Below are 24,342 nucleotides of genomic sequence, written 5' to 3' on the forward strand. Positions count from 1 at the left end.
TATACATCCAGAGCAGAATTGAGAGTCTGGTGGCACACCTTTGAGATTTAAAAATTCTTGTTTCTGGAATACTTATGTATGTCAAATAATATGAAAGAAAATGAACAAAATTTTCACTCAAGTTTCTTTTCTCACGATCAACATAATATCCTTTGGGTATGTTTCTAAGCATGGCAAATCAATAGAGTATTAAATGAAAAGAAAGAAATTTAAACTCGTTAAAAAATTCAGCATTTTATGTGCAAATAAATATAGATTTATTTACATATGCATATGTCATATATTTTAGCTACAATTAGATGTGTTAATGGAAATTGTATTGTAGTGAATGCTGGCAGATAACATTCATTTTTAGGATTACCATAAGGAAAATAGGTTATTTTATTTGTATGTGAGAGAAGTTTTATTTTCACTTTCAATGAAATGTTGGACCTTTAAAACCTAACATAGATACAATTTTCATTATTTTGGTAATACTTTTTCAGAAGGAATTTGTTTATTTTGGTCAAAAAACTAGTGTAATTGTGTGAGTATTGATTGAAGCAGCCTCACTTTATAAGTGAACGAAGACGGGAGAGGGGATCGGGATGGGGAACACATGTTAATCCATGGCTGACTCATGTCAATGTATGGCAAAACCCACTACAATATTGTAAAGTAATTAGCCTCCAACTAATAAAAATAAATGGAAAAAAAATAAGTGAATGAAGATGCATAATCATGCTGGTTTCTCTTACGGATTAAATATCATCATCTTAATACTATACACCTGTATTTTGTTATTGTTGTTCAGTCCCTATGTTGTGTCTGACTCTCTGTGACTCCATGAACTGCAGCATGTCAAGCTTCTCTGTCCTTCACTATCTCCCTGAGATGGCTCAAACTCATATCCATTGAGTCAATGATGTCATCCAACCATCTCAACACCTGTATGGTATGCTATACTTTTTATAAATGTAAGAAATTTACTGGAGAACTTTCTTACTATAAGGCCCAAATCAGGGATACAACTTTATAAGACTAAAGAGTCTCAGTGGGAAAGGAAATAAAAAATATTAGCTCAAAATTTAGGTAATTCAGACAGTTCCTCTCTCTTTGTTTTCTAGGTCTTTGGGGAATTTAGGAAAATGTGAACTTATGTCCTTCATAATCTGTGAATACCATATTCTCAATTTTCTGCTTTGCTTTATAGGAAATTAAAGAAGCACACTGAACAAAGCATACAAACTCACCTGCTGTGAAAGCACTATGGAAAGGTCCTATGACATTTCTTCAGTTTTCTCTAAAAAGAACTGAAGAACTGATGAAATGTACTCTTAGGCCAAACAGTCCTTCAAGAACATGATTATAATTTGCTGCTGAGAGGTATGTACAAAACATGTGATGTCTATTTACTATTTGTTTCCTCTTTCTAAACTAAACTGATGTGAAATAGTTTGAAAAAAAATTTGAAGAAATGAGTCTGACTTTTTGTTGAAAACATAATTTATCATTTGAGTGCTGATGCCTGCTCATTTTCTTTATCTTGAGATAATGATGGTCCCTTGCCTGTCATGGTCCATCAATAACTCCTGCTACTGCCATCTTCTCAATATACCAACTTCCTACATTGATCTCTTTCACTGGTCAAGCTGAGTAGTTGCCTTCATATTTTCTTGTCTTAAAGATGCTAGCCTTGTTGGGGAGAAGATTAAAAAACAGTCTTCCTCTGATTGTGGTGATCATTTGGTGGTATACACAAAGATCAAATTTTTATGTTACATACCAGAAACTAATATAGTATTATATACCAACTCTACATCAGTTAAAAACAACCAAAAAAGCAAGATCTTATGACCTTAGTAGCTTTCTTCTCTCTATTACTTCCCAACCACAGGGCCTTTACTGGACACTATGTCCACCCATCTATTGGAATTAGGACTAAATACGGAAGAGCATCATTCTGCTTGGCAGTCGGTTCTGTTGTTTGGTCTGTGCCAAGAACTGTGGTAGGTTCTAGAGTGCACTGTGAAGTTAACCTGGTGAGTTTCAATGAAATCATGCTCTAAGCATCTGTGTCATGTTATCCTTCAGCACTATCTTGTCCACCTTGCTAGCTCCTTACTTGTACACAAACTGTGTAAGCTTTCCTACCCTCTGGGCTTGCTTTATACCTTTCCTCACTCTGTTCCTTTACCCTGGTAATATCTTTCTTTTTAACCACAGCCAACAACCCATATGTTTAGGAATATGGCTTGAACACAACTCTCCAGAAAGCCTTTTTGAGCTGAGTGAGAGGAGTTACAACTACTGAACTATTTTTATTTTCCTAAATTACTAGATCACAAGAAACAATTCAACAAAGATCCCTTAATATTATCTGTAATCTGGGGGCAATGGGCATCCCTTAGATCCTTGACTAATTTTAAACTTATTTGTAATTAATTGGTGATAAATATTCTGAGCTATTTTTAAAAATACAAAAATAATTGCATTTGCAAAGGGTTTCGGGGATAATGAAATGGTTTATGGCAGATTTATATGTCTTAAAAAGAATTGTTTTGGAAGAAGCATATTAGAACTGGGGCTTGAGAAAGCTATAGAGTGCTCATATTTTTGCCTAAATAAAAAAAATTAAAAGGAATTTTTCTTCACCTGTCCCCACTGATAGCAAGAACTTATGTAGATTTATGTCTCAGAAAGTTGGATTATAATATCTGTGAAAATAGCAATAAAGAACATGGAAAATGTTGAAAAACTAAAGTATTTCTCTAGATCACTTAAATAATTTAAGAAACATGCACATTTGGACCTGGTCAGAATGTGGGAAACTCTCCTTGTTTTCCTCCTTAATTTTCTTTCCTTTTAGACTCTCCTCCCAAAACCATGCCTCCTAAACATCACTGCAGGTGCACTTTCCAGAAACTGGAAAAATTAAACCCTGGCTATCAAATAAATGACCGCTTTTAACATCTCTGAAAGTATACTAAACCTTCTCTATCTCTTCTATTTAAATTTCCTATTCTACACCATCATTAAAATAAGTCCCATGTTGAACTGATTCATAGTTTTTCTGTTCTCCCCTCCCCCTTATTATTGCTAATATTAATACTATTTTTTCTATTGTTCATTTTAAGCTTGCAGTATTTCAATTACACTTAGATTAAATATTCTTTTATGTGATCAGGCCTTGAAACCTGACCACCATACATAGAAATGTTATGAAGAAATATATCTTAAGATTTACAAGTGACTTGCTATCATATAGCCTGTTTTAAGCAGGAAAATGTTTCTAACAACATAGATTTTAATGTGTGGGTTTTATACCCAGTTTTGTTAATTTCAATTAAAATTTGTTAATTTGTTAAGTTTTACTCTGACTGTTACTTTTTGAGGCCTTTTTGAATTTCCCATCAGTTTAGTTCAGTTCAGTCACTCAGTCATGTCCAATTCTAGGTGATCCCATGGACTGCAGCAGGCCAGGCTTCCCTGTTCATCACCAACTCCCAGAGCTTACTCAAAGTCATGTCCATCGAGTCAGTGATGCCATCCAACAATCTCATCTTCTGTTGTCTCCTTCTCCTCCCACCTTCAATCTTTCCTAGCATCAGGGTCTTTTTAAATGAGTCAGTTCTTCACATCAGGTGGCCAGAGTATTGGAGTTTCAGCTTCAGCCCAATAAATATTCAGGACTGATTTCCTTTAGGATTGACTGGTTGAATCTCCTTGCAGTCCAAGGGACTCTCAAGAGTCTTCTCCAACACCACAGTTCAAAAGCATCAATTCTTTGGCGCTCAGCGTTCTTTATGGTCCAACTCTCACATCCATACATGGCTACTGGAAAAACCATAGCTTTGACTAGATGAACCTTTGTTGGCAAAGTAATGTTTCTGCTTTTTAATATGCTGTCTAGTTTAGTCATAGCTTTTCTTCCAAGGAACAAGCATCTTTTAATTTCATGGTTGCAGTCACCATCTGCAGTGATTTTGGAGCTCAAAAAATGAATTTCCCATATTACTACCTAATTGATATTTTCTATATTACTACCTAATATCATTTTCCATATAAAGTTATTAACAGTCTAGCTTGTGAATCAATTCTGATTAGTCTATGATAATTACTTGGATTAAATATTACTGTCTGAAGCAAGTGGCCTAGTACTTTTGATCTTTAAAGAATCCAGATTGGATTGATTGTTTATTCTGATTGGATGGTGGATAACAGGCTTGTGAAATTTCAAACAGATTGGTTATACCATGTCAGTACATCATGATTTCCCAGTGCTACCCACTGAAAACTCACTATGATTCCTTGCCCTCCAGCATCTTCCTCAGGGTGTTCTTTACTTCTGTGTTCCTCAAGCTATAAATTAGGGGATTGAGCATGGGAATTATAAGACTATAAAACACGGAGACCACTTTGTTGTACTTCCATGGATTCCTTGCTTTAGGTTGCCTTAGGTACATGAAAAATAGTGTTCCATAGAAAATGATGACCACAGTGAGGTGGGAGGCACAGGTAGAAAATGCTTTGCACTTGCCTTCTGAAGACTGGATTTTTATAATGGAAAAGAGGATGCAAATGTAGGAGATGAGGACAGTCAGGAGGGATCCAGTGAGATTCACTGCAGAGAAGATCAAGAGCTGCTTTTCTTTGCTGTGGGTGTCGGAGCAGGAGAGGGCAAGGAGAGGGGGGTCAGCACAATAGAAATGGTGGATGATGTTGGAGTCACAGAAAGACAGCTGGAAAGTAAGAACTGTCTGTATCACAGAGTTTAGGAAACCATAGGTGTAGACCCCGATCGCCAACTCCTTGCAGACCCTCTGAGTCATAATGGCTGTGTAAATCAAGGGATTGCAGATGGCCATGTAGCGGTCATAGGCCATTGTGGCCAAGAGGAAGCATTCGGTGGTGGCAAAAGCACTGGAGAAGTAGAGTTGGGCAAAGCAGCCTGAAAAGGAGATGGTTTTTTTCTTCACCAATAAATTTTGCAGCATCTTGGGTCCAATGGAAGAGGAGTAACAAAGATCAATGAAAGCCAGGTGGCTGAGGAAATAGTACATGGGGGTGTGGAGCCTGGAATCCATCCTGATGAGCAGGATCAGGCCAAGGTTTCCCACCACGGTGATGAGATAAATGACCAGAAACACCACAAAGAGAGGAAGCTGAAGCTTGGGACAGTCTGTGAATCCCATGAGGACAAATTCTGTCACTGTGGTATGGTTGCCTCTTGCCATCTTGTTCTTTCTCTTGCTGAAAAAAGAAAATATGGCTTCAAAATGATTAGATATTTACCAACAAAAGCTTCTTACCTCTTTATTCCAGTACAAGATGACCAAAATTTGGGTTCACAATCCCAGTGATTAAGAGCTGTCATTTAGCTTTATTCTGCTAAAGCAGATGCAGAAATGTCTGAACTCATTCATTTTCTCTTTTGATGGAGATTTACAAATTGACTTCTACGTTAGTGGCACCAAGTTACACACCCAACAATTTTGTACAGGAATATCGGTTTTCCCACAAACCTACTGCTATCAAATTTTAAACCTTGGCCACTGTGATGGTAAATATTGGTAACTCATGTCTCTTGATTTGTGTCTTTTTAAGCATTTTTCAACCAATTATTTGCATGTATTTTTTTCTATGCTTGGTAAGTTCAGTTCCTTTACTAACTTTTTATTAAGTTGTTAGCATTCTAAGCATTTTATTTACAGGTCTCTTTCTTTATTAAGGAGATCAGCTATTTGATATATGTATTACAAGTTCTTTTTTGTCTTGTCCCAGTCCTTCATTGTTGGTATGGTAATTTTTCTTTGTGCTGTGTATAGTACAAAGTGGTTTAAGTGGTTTGATGTCAAATTTATCTTTTTCTTTTAAATTCTGATCTCTGTGATAGGATTGGCTAAGCCTTCCTGAATTTAAAATTATTAAATTAATAATCTCATTCTATTCTAGAGCTTTATTAGATTTCCTTTTTATATTACAGTGTTTGAATTTTCTGGAGTTTAATTTTGATAAGAGGAATTAGGTAATCAACTCTTTTTATTTCTCTGAAAAGCTAGCTGGGTGTTTTGCTGCCATTTTTTTTTTTTTGGTGAGAAATCATTTGCCAACTGATTCTGTTGATTTAAAACTTCAGCCTTTTCACAAAGCAAAGCATTCATAAATACTTGGGTTAATTTTTGCTTCTTTTTATTTGTAGTCTCTTCTAGATCCAGGACTAAACGCTTAAATACAATATTTAAAATCTTGATTTTAACACTGGTAGCAAATTTTCTGGCTATTCTCACATGTATTTTGTGTGTGTGTGTGTGTGTGTGTGTGTATGTATGAGGAACTTTCCCATTATTTTATCAGGTCCCCCTCAAATTAAAAAAAAAAAATCTATTTGTACTTAGAATGCTATTGCATTGAATGAGTATGTTAACTTGGAGGGAATTGCCATCTTTACAACCGAAATCTTCTTTTCTGTGATTAAGGTGTGTATGTTGTTTATTTAGGACTTTCCTAAATGGAATTTTAAAGTTTTCTTTACACTTGACAGATAAACATCCTGCATATTTCTTTAAAATCTATTCACAGGTATTTTATCTTTTTGTAGCTATTGTAAGTGAAATCTTTTTTTTTACCTTTGTGGTTTATTTAAGTATTGTTTTTATATAGGAAAGCTATTGATTTCTGTAAATTAATTTTATAACTGTCTTTCTTAGTATTGTTCCTCATCATTTAAAAATAGTTTTTTAGTCGATTCTCTTGTTTTCTTTACCAATACGAATTCATATAATATGAAAAAGATATGAAATACTTCCCCCATTTCTATATACTATCTCATTCTTCTCTCTCCTCTACTCATATTGGCTAGTATTTCCAGAACAATGTAAAAAAAAGTAGTGATAATAGTGGCAGTTTTTACCTTTCAACTTCTTAAAGAATGCTTCAGGAATACATAGACAGAGATAACATCCAATATAATATAATTGGTGTTTGAGAAAGACAAGGCATTAAAGAACTACAAATAACTAGTGTGGTTAGAAAACAGGCTCTTCAGGAGTAGGCCCACCTTTGACACTGGTAGGACCCAAGGCAAGAAAACCAAATGGAGGCCCACGTATCATATGCTTAAATGTTAAAAGTCAGAAAATAAAGTTAAATTAATAAAATACATCCTATCTTTCACTCTTAACAAATATACTTGTATAATAACCTGGAAGGCAGAATTCTTGGGATGCTTGCCTCTCTAAGCTGGAACGAGGTGGCACAAGGAAAACCTGTCTCCAGCTGCACATGTGGCTGCACAAGCTTAGACACGCCAGCCTGCATGAGCACCTTCTGTCCACACCCTGCAAACAGCCATCCCTTGGCTCGCCTTGAGGCCTACGCATGTGAGCATCTGTAGTGTGGTTCATCCTTACTAGGTGATCTGGGAAAGAAACTCCTATAGATTCTGGGAGTAAGCTAGAGGCTGTTTGGGCCAGGAATTTGAAGGTCTTGTTACTTGGATGGGATGGTCTTGAAGGAGTGGATAGGATGGATTCTGGGTGGACACATCCCTTTGGCCTTGTCCAGTGGGATATGGTGGAGTAGGAAGAGGCATAGAGTTGCCCTAAAGAATGGAGCCAAGGCAGGGTCCCTTTTGTTTGAATCTAAGGTTTGTAACTGAATGATGAGAAACATGGCTAGAAACTAGTGCTTGACTGAAATTGTTTTCAAGTCCAAAAGACCAGGATAATGATAACGTAAGAATTGATCATTTAATTTTATCTTGTCTCTTTCCCAGAAGATATAATACAATTTAAATATATACACATCAAAATTAATATTATAGAATTCAAAAGTTGAAACATAATTGAGGGGGAAAAAGAGAAGCAAAATTTCTCTTTGTATTTACATACCAATGTTACTGAGAGTTAGTACTTTTAACAGATATAGAATGAGCTAGGAGTGGAGTTGGAGGGAAGGATGTTGAATTCGTTTTGAGGGGATGAGGGCATCTATCGCACAGTCAGAGCTCATGATACTGATTTGGGAATCATCAATGGACAGAGGATGCTAAAAGCTGCAGGGACCAATGAGATCATTTGGGGAAAGAGAAAGAAGTAACAGCAAGGGTTCAAGGACACACCTTTGGTAAGTGTATCTTTAAGGGTTAGGGAGAGGAGCAACAATCTTAGGTGTCCCAAGATCTTCAGATGAGCTTATCAGAAAATGGTATGGAATCTTTTAAATACGGTAGTTTCTGACACTTCTGGCTTATGGCAGAGGTGACCCGTTTTGTTGTGGTCTTCTCTCTCTCAATAATGTCTTAAAACAAACAAAAAACCTTGAGATCTTTAGGCACTGTGTATAAACAATCTTAGTAAAATATTTGTGGTTCTGGATTCTATGCCATCTAAAGGCAGGAAAACATTCTTATGAATTCATTTCTAGAATTGGTTAAGTCCTCCCGCCTCATTCAAGCACTGAAATGGTTCTCAATTCAAACTGAGTAATGGAAGGGTTTAATAATTCTGGAGGAAACCAAGAAGCCAGTGGGCAGACGCCAGGTTTATTCAACAGCTCTTGTGTGATAGAAGGCTTTTAACATGTTAGCTTTTATAGAAATGATTGCATATTTGCCTCTGAAGTTTCCAAGACATGGTTAATGCATTCTATTCTAATTTCTAAATTTTTAAAGTTTCTTTTCTGTTAGCTCAATATTGAATCATTATTTATCCTATGGAGATGCTTGTCTGCATTCAAATAAATTTCTAATTGCATATTCTTTTTTAACAGTTTTCAACCCAGTACACTCTCTGATTTTCTTCAAGGGCAATTAAGATTGAGGCTTATAGGTAACAATAATGTTTAGTCTACTACTTTTTAGAATATAGAGCTACACCTGATGATAAATTCCAGAAACAAGTATCTAATAATAAATATTTGACTTGTCATTTTCTACCAAAGAGAAAGTTTATGATCACTTTAAAAAATAAAATACTGAGTATTGTGGTTTGATTACTCTCAAACTGGCTAATAATAACTGATGATTATTTGAATACTTGTAATGTGCTGAGACTGATTATATTTACATGTGTCATTCTGTTTAATGAGTAATTGTCATTTCTTCTATTTTCTTCATGAGGAAATTGATACACAGAAATGTTTAGCAGTTTTTCCAAATTTGCAAAGCAGATGAGCCAGAATTTGAAACCAGTTAGGCTGATTCAAGTTAGGCTGGGATCCAGATTGCTGGGAGAAATATCAATAACCTCAGATATGCAGAAGACCCCACACTTACAGCAGAAAGTGAAGTAGAACTAAAGACCCTCTTGATGAAGGTGAAAAAGAAAAGTGAAAAAGTTGGTTTAAAACTCAACATTCAGAAAACTAAGATCATGGCATCTGGTCCCATCACTTCGTGGCAAATAGATGGGGAAGCAATGGAAACAGTGACAGACTTTATTTTCTTGGGCTCCAAAATCACTGCAGATGGTGACTCCAGCCATGAAATTAAAAGATGCTTGCTCCTTGGAAAAAAAGTTATGACCAACCTAGATGGCATATTAAAAAGCGAGACATTACTTTGCCAACAAAAGTCCATCTAGTCAAAGCTATGGTTTTTCCAGTAGTCATGTGTGGATGTGAGAGTTGGACTCTAAACAAAGCTGAGCGCTGAAGAATTGATGCTTTTGAACTGTGGTGTTGGAGAAGATTCTTGAGAGTCCCTTGGAAAGAAAGGATATCCAACCAGTCCATCCTAAAGGAAATCATTCCTCAATATTTACTGGAAAGACTGTGTCCACCCAGAGTCCATCCTATCCACTCCTTTCAGCTTCAATACTGAAGCTGAAACTCCAGTACTCTGGCCACCTGATGCGAAGAACTGACTCATTGGAAAAGACCCTGATGCTGGGAAAGATTGAAGGCAGGAAGAAAGGGGGACGACAGAGGATGAGATGATTGGATGGCATTACCGACTTAATGGACATGAGTTTGAGTAACCTCCAGGAATTGGTGATGGACGGGGAAGCCTGGCGTGCTGCAGTCCATGGGGGTCGCAAAGAGTCGGACATGATTGAGCAACTGAACTGAACTGAGGCTGGTTCCATAGCCCTCAGCCTAAACTATACTGCCTCCCCACTTATGATTCCTCAATATTTACATAAGATTTACAATATTTACAAAAGATTTACAATCTTTTTGTAATCTTGTTTTTCTTATTATTTTTTTTTAAATTTAGACTCATATGAGAAAATTTTAGGTATGATAGGATGAGTTCAGTAATACTTCTTCTTAGTTTGCTCAGACACTTTTAACATTTATTGTTGTGTTTAACTGACACATTGAAATTTAATAATTCAGAGTATTGTGTTTTCCTTTCTTTGTTTGAAAAATTCAAACAATTGAGAAATATTCTTAACCCCTGGGAAGGGGGGGCATGTGAACTACTTTAAGAATCTGATGAAAGCTAAGTATCTCTTCCTAGGAAAGTTTCACTCACATAAAATTTTGTGTGCGATTTCATAGCCTTCATGAGTTTGTCAGGTCCCTGCTAAGGTTTCCTCCTAGATTAATACACCAATAAACCCACCAGCTTTTCCCAGCCAAAGTCAACCAATCCTTCCCCATTTGCTTCTCTGACAGAAGCAAAACACCCCTGTCCTAAAGCCCCATCCTGTCCAGTCCCAGAACTGACATTCTTATCTCGGCTACCTTGTAGTTTGTATTACAACAGCCTTGGGAGTGAAGACTGCTTACCGGTACCTCTCAGACAATCAGTCAGGATTCCTAATGCCCTGGAAAGGTCCACTTAGAGTATTTCCAATTGGAGGAACGAGCTTCTTCATGTCTGACTGGAAGGCTTGGTTTCTGTGTTCCACATCCACAAACTGTAAGTATTTATAAAGTTAAAGTGTAATGAGTATGTTGTCTCCTGTTATTTCACTCTCTAGGCACCAAGGGAATAGTTTATATAGAGTTTTTGGGATATATTTAACATTTGATTTAAACTACCTTTGGGAATTAAAATCCTGAATCATCCTGGTAACTAACGATGACTCAGGCTATGATGCTTTGGTGCAAGTTCTCAAGATGACTCCCAAGTCCAGAACTTTTGGTGTGATACTTAGAGATAACCTTCCTGCTCTTGGAAGGACATCTTCAGTGGATGGAGGACCTTGAAGTTGTGGCTGGGATGGGAGCCTAGTGAGAGTTTTATAGGGGACTAAGTAAGGTTATGCAAAGGTAGTGTGACTAGGAACCACATATGGGACATTTTTGCTAGCAAAGAAAAGATGGTTTTAGCTAGCATATTTATTTTTCCCCTTTTGTAGTGAAGAGAAAAGCAGTTTTCATTTTTCTTGTTACATATTTTGTGTTGAATCAAATTAAGGAATGAAATCATATTCAAAACCAGTGAAAGTGAAGTGAAATTGTCAGTTGCTCAGTCATGTCTGACTCTTTGCGGCCCATGGACCATAGTCCGCCAGCTCTTCCATCCATGGAATTCTCCAGCCAAGAACTGGAGTGAGTAGCCATTTCCATCTCCAGAAGATATTCCTGACCCAGTGATTGAACCCAGGTCTCTTATGTTGCTGGCAGATTCTTTACTGTCTGAGCCACCAGGAAAGCCCATTCAAAATCAGGTCAGTGACTAAATGCTTAATGGCCCCATAGGCCTCCTTCCGTTTTTTTCTCCCTTCCCCATTCTGCTCTGGAACAAAATTGGAGCAATAGCCAGGTCAGTGTTTTAATGTATCTGGTCTTTCCTCACGGCCACTAGCGAAAAAGACATTAGAACCTGATACTCTAGGTCATTAATTACAGTGATTTATTACAGCCCTTGAAGTACTACTGCAAAGAACATTGTCCCCAACATCAGTATTCAAAGCAAGGCAGGGCTAAGGTGAGAGCATTCTCCAATTAGAACCTATGTTTTCCATCCCTCAGCATTTCCCAAGTCCATTGACTCACACCAAAGAGGAGGAAGCTGGTACAGAACTGTGTTCATGTCAGACCTAGTGGCATGGTGCTGTGGCCTCTCCTGGTCAATTTTGTCCTGGAAGCAGGTAAATCTATTACTTTTCATTCTGGTTTAAAGGGGAGAATTTCTAGACTATCTACAGTATAGAGTATGTAAGTTTGATTTGCTAATTGAAGAAGTCCATGATCAAACACCATATTTGATCACAACCAGCTTACCCTGACAATAAGCAATGGGACATCTATGCACATCTATCTTGAATAGTGACTTAGCTGGAGTAAGGGACAGAGGCAGAGGGTCAGCTAAACTACTGCCATGGATCACATTTCATGTCTAGTCCCAGTTCAGATGATAATCATTGGATGTTTACTGAGAATTGATTTTCCGATGGAATTTTCTTTTCATAATAAGCCAATTGTAGGGATGGAATATCTGAGGGGAAAGTCAACCAGGCCTCCTAAATTCTATCCTTGCATAAAGCAGATGACACTGTGCACGTCACCTGGTGGAATGCCTATGGAGAGAAACTGATGCTGTAGGTCTTACAGAGCTGAGGAGAACTGACTGTGGTCCTTTTGAGTCAGAATTTACACTATGCTGTATTGCTCAGCAAAATGGGGAAACAGAAGTTCTAAGTCTGGGAGCATCAGATAGTCACCAGTGAGCTTCTAAAGAAGAGGAGTGTCTTTAAGGATCCACTGGGTCATCAGTTTAATTCCAGTTTTTAGGAAGGACTTGTGTTAAAGGAAAGGGTGCATGTTTTTTCATGCATGCAACTTGGGATACACTTTGAGAAGGAGCCTTCTGTAGGTGTGAAAGAATCTTGGTATGTTAACTCTTAAAGTGTCAGTGTCAAAACCACTGATACTTTGTTCAACCACAGTCAGGAACACATATGAACCTGATGATTCTTTTGCTGAACTGTGAGTTAGTGGGTGCTCCGAATTACCACATTTGCCCTAGAGGAGCTGATGTTCTGCTTGCATTTGGTTTGGAGTTTTATTACACATTTATATTTCCCTTGATGAAATGTTCCCATATTAATACAGTGTGGAATAAGTGAAGCAACTAAGAATGTCCACTTTTAATTTTCCCCCGGTGTGACCAAAATTTAAACAGGCCTAGAAGAAATGTTGGTGTTAGCATTTGAGTGAACAAATTCAACTTTCAGAAAAAAGAAAGGCATTTGCACTCCTGTATTTACTATCTGTGTATTTGTGAGCTGTGACTTCCCATAAAACAGCTTATCTATCTGGATTGAGGAAAGTCTCTTCTTTTTATGACTGAGAAAAGAGATGCTCTGGGCTGTGATTACACTGGAGATATTGCAAGTCAAATGTTTGATTGCTTTGTATTTGTCTGAGACTGAGATGAACGACTGATATGATACCAACATACTGATCCATGATTTGTTCAATAATGTGCTATAACAAAAAATGATTTTCCAAGAACATGATTTAAGCAGAACTTGGAAATTACAATTTACTTGATATGTATTTTCCATTAGATAGAAAATCTCATGGATGAAAGTAAGTCAAAAGTTTTGGCATTTACTACATAAGATCAAAATTAACAAGGTGTATTTTGTGGTTTGAGAAATGAATACCTTTTGTATTTATCACCGCCCCCCCCCCCCCACAGAGTGTAACAGAGAAAAAAGGAATGGCATGAAGAAAATTTTTATTTGAGAAACCAGTAGATAAAGAACCACTAAGCTTATTTTCTCATATGGACTATTACTCTTGTGTTATGTAAAACATCTTGGTTTTCTGCATGTGATACTTATTCTTGTGTTCAAACATGTTATCTCAGTTTCCAAGGCCAGGTGATACCAAGCAGATTGGACCCCAGTTCAGCTTAATTGTTAATAGTAAGTCCTGCTTTCCTTTGATGCACATATAGCAGTCTTTTCCTTTGGTGCTGTTTCTGGGAAATTCTTTTCCTTGGATTGCCTTGAGGTGTGTTAGGGAGGATTCAGCCTGTTTATTGTAATTGCTGTTGTTCAGCAGCTCAGTCATGTCCAACTCTTTGCAACCCCATGGACTGCAGCACACCCAGCTTCCCTGTCCACTATTTTCCAGAGTTTGCTCAAACTCATGTCCATTGAGTTGGTGATGCCATCCACCCATCTCATCCTCTGTCATCTCCTTCTCCTCCTACCTTTGATCTTTCCCAGCATCAGCGTCTCTTCCAATGAGGTGGCTCCTCACTTCAGGTGGCCAGAGTATTGGAGCTTCAGCTTCAGTATCAATCCTTCCAGTGAAATCAGTCAGAGCTGATTTCATTTAGGATGGACTGGTTTGATCTCCTTGCTGTCCAAGGGACTCACAAGAGTCTTCTCCAGCACTGCAACTGGAAAGCATGCCTATGGCCTTGGTTATCTGCTCCAAGTTAGGATAAGACTTGAACCAGTTTGTTTTGGAATATTAGAAAAATTGGATAGAAATGAGAGGTGAAAGATGTAGCTAAAAAACAAACAAACAAAAAAAAACTTCAGAGGGTAGAATCCTTGGGACTAAAACCTTAGATATCTGGGAGATGAAGATAATCCCAATAGTATTAGTGATATTTACATAAATATAATTTTAAAAATCAGTGGTAAGGAATTCACCTGTCATTGCAGGAGATGTGGATTTGATCCCTGAGTCAGGATGATCCCCTAGAGAAGGAAATGGCAACCCCTCTAGTATTCTTGCCTGGGAAATCCCATGGGCAAAGGAGCCTGGTGGGTTATAAAAAGAGTCACATGGGGTCACAAAAGAGTCGGATACAACCTAGTGACTAAACAACAACAACAACAAATTTAAAAAACAACAACTGTTCTCCTTTGAGCAAAATCTCTAACAGCTAACAGCTTGAGTCAGGGTTGTGTAAGAAAAGAAATGGATGATGGTTCAGTCAGCAAAAAGCAGAGAGGCTAGTATTGTGTATGTCCTTGAACTCAGGTAAGCCCAGGCCAGAAGATTATTCCAGACTTCTTTAGACAACATAGCCCTTTAGATCACATTGCTCACAAGGCAATCGATGGACATGGATCGGCCATATGATACTCTGGTTAGGAGACAATGAACCCTCTTGAGTGGAACACATAAGAAATGAATCTGTATAAAGAAATCCATCATGATAATAGTTGTTCTCTGCAAGATGAGACTGTGCAGTGCCCAGAGAGAATGACAGCCTACTATATAGACTAAAATGTGCAAGGGGCAAGATAAATTCCAGTCTAATTGGAGTAATCAGGATTGTCTCCTGTTTCCAGGCAAGAATGATGTCATTCAATGCTAAGAAAAACATAGAGAGGGACCTTTGATGTTCTTGATTTTCTAGAACTCAGAGAGGAGGTGCTTCAGTCTAGCGCACAGAATTTCTCCAGTCATTTTGTTTGTTCATGATTTTTTTTTTTTCAATCTGGGGGAAAAAATAAGAAAATAGCAGAAATTGAGGAAAATAATGAGTTAATCAGAGAGACTGAGATTAGATGCAAACAGCTTGCTTTCAGCACATTTTTGGTGTTAGTTCTGCAAACACAACTCTCACATTGTTAGTGTGTACATGGTTGTACACATAATGCTATATAATGCTATATTTCCTCCTTTTAATCTCACTGCAAGCATTATCAAGCCCTCTTTCTCTCACCCCCTCCCTTGAATTACACTGTAGGCATACATTCTGATAATACTATACCTTACATTTGAGCCTAATTTTAACAATTGATTTTTGAAGAATAAAAATGTCCTGGTAAAAGGGTGGCTTATGAAAGTGTTCAATGGAAGGAATACTGGTATACATTATAGTTTGATATAATTAAGATATTAAAATATAACAAGCATGGGGTACTGTTGACTTCATACAATTTAAGGCATAATGATAAAAGGAAAAAAGATGAATGAATGCATGATAAGATAGTAAGATGTTGATATTTGACTGATACTCTAGGTGTGTCCTCCTCCCACAAAGACAGTCAAAGAGATTATAAAATATCTATTGCTAGACTGAACCCTCACATACTTTTTGTCTTGCGCATTTGAATAAGACTTTGTATGAAAAATGTACTTTATTGACCAACTGAATAGCATTAATTAACTTATTCATGTTTCAAAACTATTGTTACATAGTAGATTCTATAACTGTCTCCCTTCTATTTTCTGATTTAACTTATTCACAAATGCATATAGTTGAATAAAAAGATCTTTTTGCTTCTGTCCAGGTACTTACTTATGTCCAACTTGAAACTTTTTAATTTACTTTTTTGCACATATTTCATGTTGCTTTTGCATTTATCATTGCATTATTTATTTGTTTGGATGGTCCTCCCCCAAGTACTTAATTTGTAAAGCTTCAAACTTACTTTGTCAACATACTCTATAACGCACTTTAGCTCAGAATGCGACTCATCTAGGAGATTGTTTTGAGGCCTGTTGACCCTCGAATGAAACCTGACCAGTATCCTTCTCAGTGGTGGGGCAAGCTACAGATTCAGACAGCACTCACCAGTCGTTGGCAAAGTGATTAGAAGAGAGTTTAGGAATTTTATTAAAAATGCCAGTTTTGTTAAATTTCAAAAAGTTAGGTAGTTTCAGTCCCCAAAGGGGAAGAAGGGTTATTTCTCTAGTATTTATATTTCTGTTTGAATACATATATATATTTAAGAATTAATGACATCCCCTGTACTCTGGAGCTAAGAGTAATGACATGCCCCCATTATCTGGGGATGCAGCATGACTTGCAGATGTGTTTGCTGGGGAGGCAGAGATGGTGTCTCACCTATGAGTCCTCTGGGGCTAGTCTTCAATTTTGCAACTCAGCTTCAGTTCCAGATATAGGAGATGTGAATCCCTGGACTAATTTTCAGACTCGCCATGGTCTCTAAAATTGTCTATGAGGGAAGGCTGCTCTGCTCCCCCAAGGAGTCAGTAAAACCATTTACTCTGAGTTGACTAATCCGAACCCAAGTCTGGTTTCAGGAAAACAACTTTCACATCTAAAGTAAGTCATTGCTCTAATGAGCTTGAAAATATATTTGTTTATGACTGTAATATGATGTCAGCCATGGTTTCAATCAGAGTCAGCTGTTAGTAGGACTGAATAACAATGATAACAAAAAATAAGAGTAGCAGATTGCAGATAGTAGTAGCAGTAGTAAATTCATTATAGTTTTGTGACTAAGGGTGAAAATTCTGGAGCCATATTACTCAGGGTTGGAGTCCAAGATCATCCCCTTACTAATCATATGATCTTAGGCAAATTACTTATCCTTCCTTTGCTTCTGTTGCCTCATCTGTCAAGTCGGGATTATAGCAATGCTTCTCAGTGGGTTGTTGAGAGGCTAAAACTAATTAAAAGTTTCTTGTGTTACTTGGGGGATCGGGATTGGGAATACATGTAAATCCATGGCTGATTCATATCAATGTATGACAAAACCCACTGGAAAAAAATAATAATAATAATTAAAAAAAAAAAGTTTCTTGTGTTACTGTTATTGTTTTCATGATGTTAATGGTATCTGATATTTATTGAGTACTTGCCATATATTGGACTTCCCTGGTAGCTCAGCTGGTAAAGAATCCACCTGCAATTCAGGAGACCCTGGTTTGATTCCTGGGTTGGGAAGATCCCCTGGAGAAGGAGAGGCTACACACTCCAGTATTCTTGGGCTTCCCTGGTGACTAAGATGGTAAAGGATCTGCCTGCAATGCGGGAGACCTGGGTTTGATCCCTGGGTTGGGAAGATCCCCTGGAGGAGGGCACGGCAACCCACTCCAGTATTCTTGCCTGGAGAATCCCCATGGACTGAGGAGCCTGGCGGGCTACAGTCCACAGGGTCGCAAAGAGTCAGACAGGACTGAGAGACTGAGCACATGCCGCATGTTAGACACTATTCTAAGCCTTTTACAGATATTATCTCACTTAATCTCTAACAGTTCTACTATCTTCGTTACATAGATGAGGAACATGAGTATTTAGAGTTAAGTAACTTGGCCAAGGTTACAAGTGAGTGGCTGAGGTGGGATTTGAAACAATCTGAGCCCAGAGTTTAGATCTTTCTCCTTAATGCTATTCTGATGTTGTCTACATTATATTATATTCATTTATATTATCATATTTACATTTGTAATGGTGTTATTTCAATGAAAACGTGAATGTGTTAGTTGCTCAGTTATAGCCTGCCAGGATCCTCTGTCCATGGAATTCTCCAGGCAAGAATACTATATTGGGTAGCCATTTCCTTCTCTGGGGGATCTTCTCAACCCAGGGATCGAATCCAGGTCTCCTGCCTTGCAGACTTTTTACTGTCTGAGCCACGTTATTTCAAGGAATGCCATCTAAATAAAAACTCTCATTCATTTTGTTGTTCCAGTGAGCAATACTGCTGCTGCTGCTGCTGCTGAGTCGCTTCAGTCGTGTCCGACTCTGTGCGACCATAGACGGCAGCCCACCAGGCTCCCCCGTCTCTGGGATTCTCCAGGCAAGAAAATTGGAGTGGGTTGCCATTTCCTTCTCCAATGCATGAAAGTGAAAAGTGAAAGTGAAGTCGCTCAGTTGTGTCCGACTCTTAGCGAGCCCATGGACTGCAGCCCACCAGGCTCCTCCGTCCATGGATTTTCCAAGCAAGAGTCCTGGAGTGGGGTGCCATTGCCTTCTCCAATACTGCTGCTATTCTCATGCGTTTCTAACTTACAAAATTAATGCTAATAGTGTATGCGTACGAACCAGTGACAGTCTTCAATTGTAAGCAACAAAAATAGACTCCCTATATTTTCATACTACAGTCCTCCCTATATTTTCAGCAGATCAAGAGCCACCAGGAAGACAGTAGTATCCAGTTGAAAGCTATGCCCCAAACCCCTGGAAGGAATTGAGCAAGTAAGCACCTCTCAGGAGTTGCTGTTCAACATTAGGAGCTTGGCCTGTATTGTAAGTGCAACCACTGTTGCACGCTGGACGCGAAAGACTCCACCCTGCTGCCCCAGAAACTGGATCTTGCTGCCTCAGCAATACTTCCAGGGTCTTACACTGCATCTTTGATGGATGTATTTATCTCTTATTTCCCAGAAGAAAGATATGTTCCTTTGATTTACTATATTGGCTGGGAGGAGTAGATTTCAGGAGTCTCTACTTGGACCTTGCAGTGAAATAGCCTTTTTCCAGGGATTGGAAAACTAAATGGGGTGGGGGGCTAAATGGGGCCATTGTTGCCCAGATATATTTCATATATACATATATATGTATATATACATATACATATATTCATATATACAAATATATATACATATATATTTATGTATAATAAATCAGGGTGATATTGGGCCCCCAATGAGGTGAAAATAGGTCAAAATTCCTCTTAAAACAAGGGTTCCCATAAGCACCCTCTCTGACTGGTGAACTGCAATGGAATTCTGGGGCCTGAAACATTAGTGGGTGGGCCGTCTATCCATGATTTTAAGAATGCCATGCTTAATTAACTACCCCTGAAGATCCCAGATGTTTTGGATACCAAATTATAAATAATTGCCTTATCAACCTTGGTGTGGTGCTCTGAACACATGTATTGGTTGCTACCAAAACCTTGAAGCGGCAGCAAACATATACATGTGTTCAGAGCACCACACCAATTTTGATAAGGCAATTATTTATAATATGGTATTCAAAATTTGATCTTATTTCCAATTTGATACCTCCCACTCACATCTCTGGGCTTCCCAGGTGACACTAGTGGTGAAGAATCTGTTGCTAATGCAGGAGACATAAGAGATGCAGGTTTGATCCCTGGGTCAGGAAGATTCCCTGGAGAAGGGCATGGGAACCCACTCCAGTATTCTTGCCCGGAGAATCCTCATGGACAGAGGAGCCTGGCTGGCTACAGTCCATAAGGTTGCAAAGAGTCAGAGATGACTGAAGTGACTTGACACGAACGCACCCACATCTTTGGGCTATAGACAATAGCTATTTCATTTCTTCTTAAAAATAATTATGCTCCTTCACCAATGAATTTCTCAGTGTCGTGGAGTAGAAGATGCTTCTCAACTCTTCTTGGAAGGTGCATATATGGGCAATGGGCTGTATATGATACACCCAGGTCACCGTTCCGTATCTTTCCAAACATTCGATTACTTCTGCATATACCAGGCAATTTTTTCTGGCTTCCAAATTCACTTTACTCAGGGAATCCTTCAGTTTAGGTTCTAGTTAACCAACTAAACAAACAGAACCATGTCCACATATTCTAGCTAATATATCTAGAATCTCTGGTGGTTGTAACTATAGTGGACCTTTGTAGAACCCAGGTTTGAATTGTGGAAGTTCATTTATACACAGAGTTTTTCCAATTTTAAATACTACAATATCACATGATTTATGGTTGGTTGAATCCAGAACTGCAGAATTGAGGAACCCAACCTCACATAGGGAGGGTCAACTATAAATTAAAAACGGATTTTTCTACTGCATGGAAAATCAGTGCTCCCAACCCCCGCTTTGTTTAAGGGCCAACTGTACATCATAAATCAAATACTCTAATAATATTGAATTAGTATACTATAATAGTATCTAACAGTATTCAAATACTCAAATACTCAGTTTGGTACCTTCATACCATTCCTATACACTAGTATGAGATAAACTGGAAAAATATTAAAAACTCTTTGATATGTAAATCTTATATTCTCAGCTTTTACTTAATGTCTCCTGAGTATGTTGGGAACTTTAAAAAAAAGAAAAAGAAACAACTAAGGATGAGGCATAAGGAGTTTTTATTTACCTTGAAAGGTAACTTCCGCAGGTGAAGTCATTAAAGTGTCCTCAAGCAAGGTAGGAACAGCCTCATCATACAGGCAAAGAGGAGCTTCTTTGGCTAGCAAACTCTCCAGGAGAGTAGGAGGTTCAGGGTAATTTGAGTCATCAAAACCTTACAGTATCTCCTCATTTCTATTATTTTCTGATTAAAGTTTGAATTCCACATTATATATCTACAGAGATGTTGAACTCAGTTGTAGTATATCAACTGACAGAATCAACGTTTGCTTTAGGAATTACAACTTAGTCATTGGTTTCACTCCATTATTTAGGCAAAGAACTAAGAAATATGAATCTGTAATTCTCTGTGAGGTTTCTAGAATAATTAGGAGAGATGATCCAGCAATACTATAAGTGAATTTCTGAAACTCTTCATTCTGTCTAGGGTATTATATCATCTAAAGACTTGTTTTCAGTGGGCACTTTATTTTAGGTGATCACAGGTGCTAGGTAATATCACACCTGTGATATTACAATAGTGATATTAACTATTTTAAACCATGTACCATGAGAATCCTGAGTCCCTTCTTTTCATATTAGTTTGATATTCACTGCCTAGCCACAGCCAACTCCTCCCCCCACCACATGCACACACAAGCACTAATTTTTCCCAGAAGTATTTCTGTTTTGAATTGAAATTACATCTCCTACACTGTATCTTTGTTTCTTCTTGCATGTTCCAATACAGTTAGAATTAGTTTAGAAATGCATCAAAAGTTTTCACTTTGAAAACCTTAATGAACAGACAAAAAATGTTTGTAGATATTCTTGAGATGACACATGTTTATTTGAGCAGGTATACCTGAAATTTTCTCTGTCCTGATAGCTTTCCAGTGGAATTTTCACAAACAAGTAATGTACTCAAGGGATTACATCTCCAAAGACCCCGAATCTCATAAATATAGCCCTGCTTTACAATGAGTTTCTGGTTTGTCCTTATCATTGAGGTACAAACATCTGCAGGTAATAATTTTCCTTTTCTATTGATACAATAATATTTGTTTTTCATTTTTGTATTAGAACTTAAGATTTGGGTTACTTCAAGAAATAATCCTTTCTTTTTTTTTTTTTTTAGTTTTTTTTTCCCATTTATTTTTATTAGTTGGAGGCTAATTACTTTACAATATTGTAGTGGTTTTTGCCATACATTGACATGAATCAGCCATGGATTTACATGTATTCCCCATCCTGATCCCCGCTTCCACCTCCCTCAATAATCCTTTCTTAAGTCCACTTATTTCTATGAGCAGTACTTTGTATTATTATATACATCATCGTATTTAACACAAGAATCATGTGAAGTACTTTTTAAAGAAACAAATAAATAATGAAGTGTTGAAGAACTTATATAAATTGTCTAAGATTCCATAGATAATCAGTGGTAAAGCTAGAATCTGATTCCAGGCCTATACGGCTGCAAAGCTCATGGCATATCTTTACAATGCTTTGGTCCATGCCATCACTGACATTCAAAATAGGCTCTGATTTTCCCCATTACCTCTCCTCCACAATTTTGGGAGTAGCCTTCATTCCCTTTTTCGTTCATTCAGCTGTTAAACACAACATGATAACATCTATCCATTATTTTTTCAAATTATCTTTACTCAGTTTTTGAATGTTAAGTTCATTCAACTGGAGTTAAGAAAGGTTATTTTCAAGTCTCCTTATTTTCTCTTAAATCAAGAGGTCCTGCTTTCATCTCTTTTTAACTCCTGAAGCCTTTTTCCTATGTTTCTTGTACTCACAATTTTTAACAAAATCTCATGTCTTCAGTATCTCTTTAGAGCATTCCATTCTCTTCATTCTTCTTTTCAATGGATATTAATGCTTTGCTAACCCTGAGGACATTTTTTTTTTTCTCTACAGTCTTCTCAAGAGATATATGTTTTTTCTCTTACTCTTAATACCCCTGGGCCTGGTAAAGGGTGGTATTCTTTCTCCTCCACTGCCACTTACAGACACTGTTTCTCTTTGAACTACAAATACTTATAGTTGAGTTTACATCATCAGACTCTACTAACCAAGCCTCCTTATTTTCCTCCACCTTTTGCAATCACCTACTGACTAGCATTATGTTTCCTCATCCTTGGAAAGTTTTTGGCTTTGGCTTGCTCTATTCTCTTAATGGTATTCCTGTCACAATTCCTGATGGACAGCAATTGTGGTTTTAATATCTTCATAGGGAAGATCCTTTGAACATTATGGCCCCTCAGTTTCTTGAGTCCGCCTCCAAAGATCTTCTTTTTCTCCCTACTGTATCCAGTCACTCCACTGTCAGATTTACTAGACAGTGGCATTTGCCAATAACTGCAGCTTTTAATCTCATTTAAGCATCTCAAACTGTAACTATCACCATCTCCTGTCTTTCTAGCTCATTCTCTTTAGTAGAATAATGAAAGGATTTCCCTGCGGGCCTGACACTTTTTTGTTGGCTTTACCCATCTCATGTACTCATTTATCTTAAATGCTCTGCTTAAATAATGGTGGTTTCACTCTCTACCTTGCATCTACCCTCAAATGTCATACCTATCTCTTTTATTGCTCTCCAAAAAAAAATCCTAGTTAAATTTGATTTCTTACCTACCAAGGACCCCTAATAGTCCAGTTGAACACAAGAGTACATCAATTTTCTTTACTGGGGCACTGAGTACATATATCATCTGCCTCACAGAGTTGTCATTACCTTGTAGCCATGTATTTATATGAATTACTAATTTCAAAGTCATCCTTTTAAGAGTAAAGATATTACTTATGTATTAATATAATTGAAAAACTTTTTGAACATATAAATGAACCAAATATACATTCTGATATTCTATGTTCTTCTTTAGAAAGTATAGAAAATATTTGTGTTTTATCAATGTGGTAATGGGTTAGCAGGCTCCAGGAATGAAATCTGACTTGAGCTCAGTTGTAAGAAAGATATTTAACCTAAAATTAGTTACACAACTTCTTTAGATCTCAGTTTCTAGCTTTCAAATGAGACAGATGGAATGGATGGGGCTGCATTTTGAAGCTTAGCATTCTGTGATGGTGAGAAAGCTCTCATGCTTTTCTTGCTTTTTCATGTTTTTTTTTTCCTCAAACAAGTTGATAAGGGAAAGAGTTTCCTAGAAGCTGACCTAAAGGTGTGATTTTTCACAGACAGGTTCTATTCACATAGGGTTAGTTACCTGTAAGAAGTAGAAAGTTGGAACCTTTTTCCTAACAGCCATAGCCCCAGGTTATGCAAAGTCTCAGGCACTTGTGGAATCTTTCTGGAGTAATCTGATCAATGTGTCTGGCTCCCTTTACCTGGATTGACTCACTATCAAGAATCAGATAAGGAAGCTGTGATACATATACACCATGGAATATTACTCAGCCATTAAAAAGAATTCATTTGAATCAGTTCTAATGAGATGGATGAAACTGGAGCCCATTATACAGAGTGAAGTAAGCCAGAAAGATAAAGACCATTACAGTATACTAACACATATATATGGAATTTAGAAAGATGGTAATGATAACCCTATATGCAAAACAGAAAAAGAGACACAGATGTACAGAACAGACTTTTGGACTCTGTGGGAGAAGGCGGGGGTGGGATGTTTCGAGAGAACAGCATC

General features: G+C 37.6%; 1 protein-coding gene across 1 annotated transcript; it reads right to left on the reverse strand.

Moving 5' to 3' along the window:
* Nucleotides 1-4,280: 4,280 nt before the first annotated feature.
* LOC133058396 (olfactory receptor 5M5-like) lies at nucleotides 4,281-5,216 on the reverse strand. Its single transcript, XM_061145481.1, has one exon. It carries the CDS (start codon nucleotides 5,214-5,216, stop codon nucleotides 4,281-4,283), a length of 936 nt encoding a protein of 311 aa, XP_061001464.1.
* Between the last annotated feature and the right edge of the window lie 19,126 nt (nucleotides 5,217-24,342).

This window comes from Dama dama, chromosome 1 (genome assembly GCF_033118175.1).
Source record: "Dama dama isolate Ldn47 chromosome 1, ASM3311817v1, whole genome shotgun sequence".
NCBI lineage: Eukaryota > Metazoa > Chordata > Mammalia > Artiodactyla > Cervidae > Dama > Dama dama.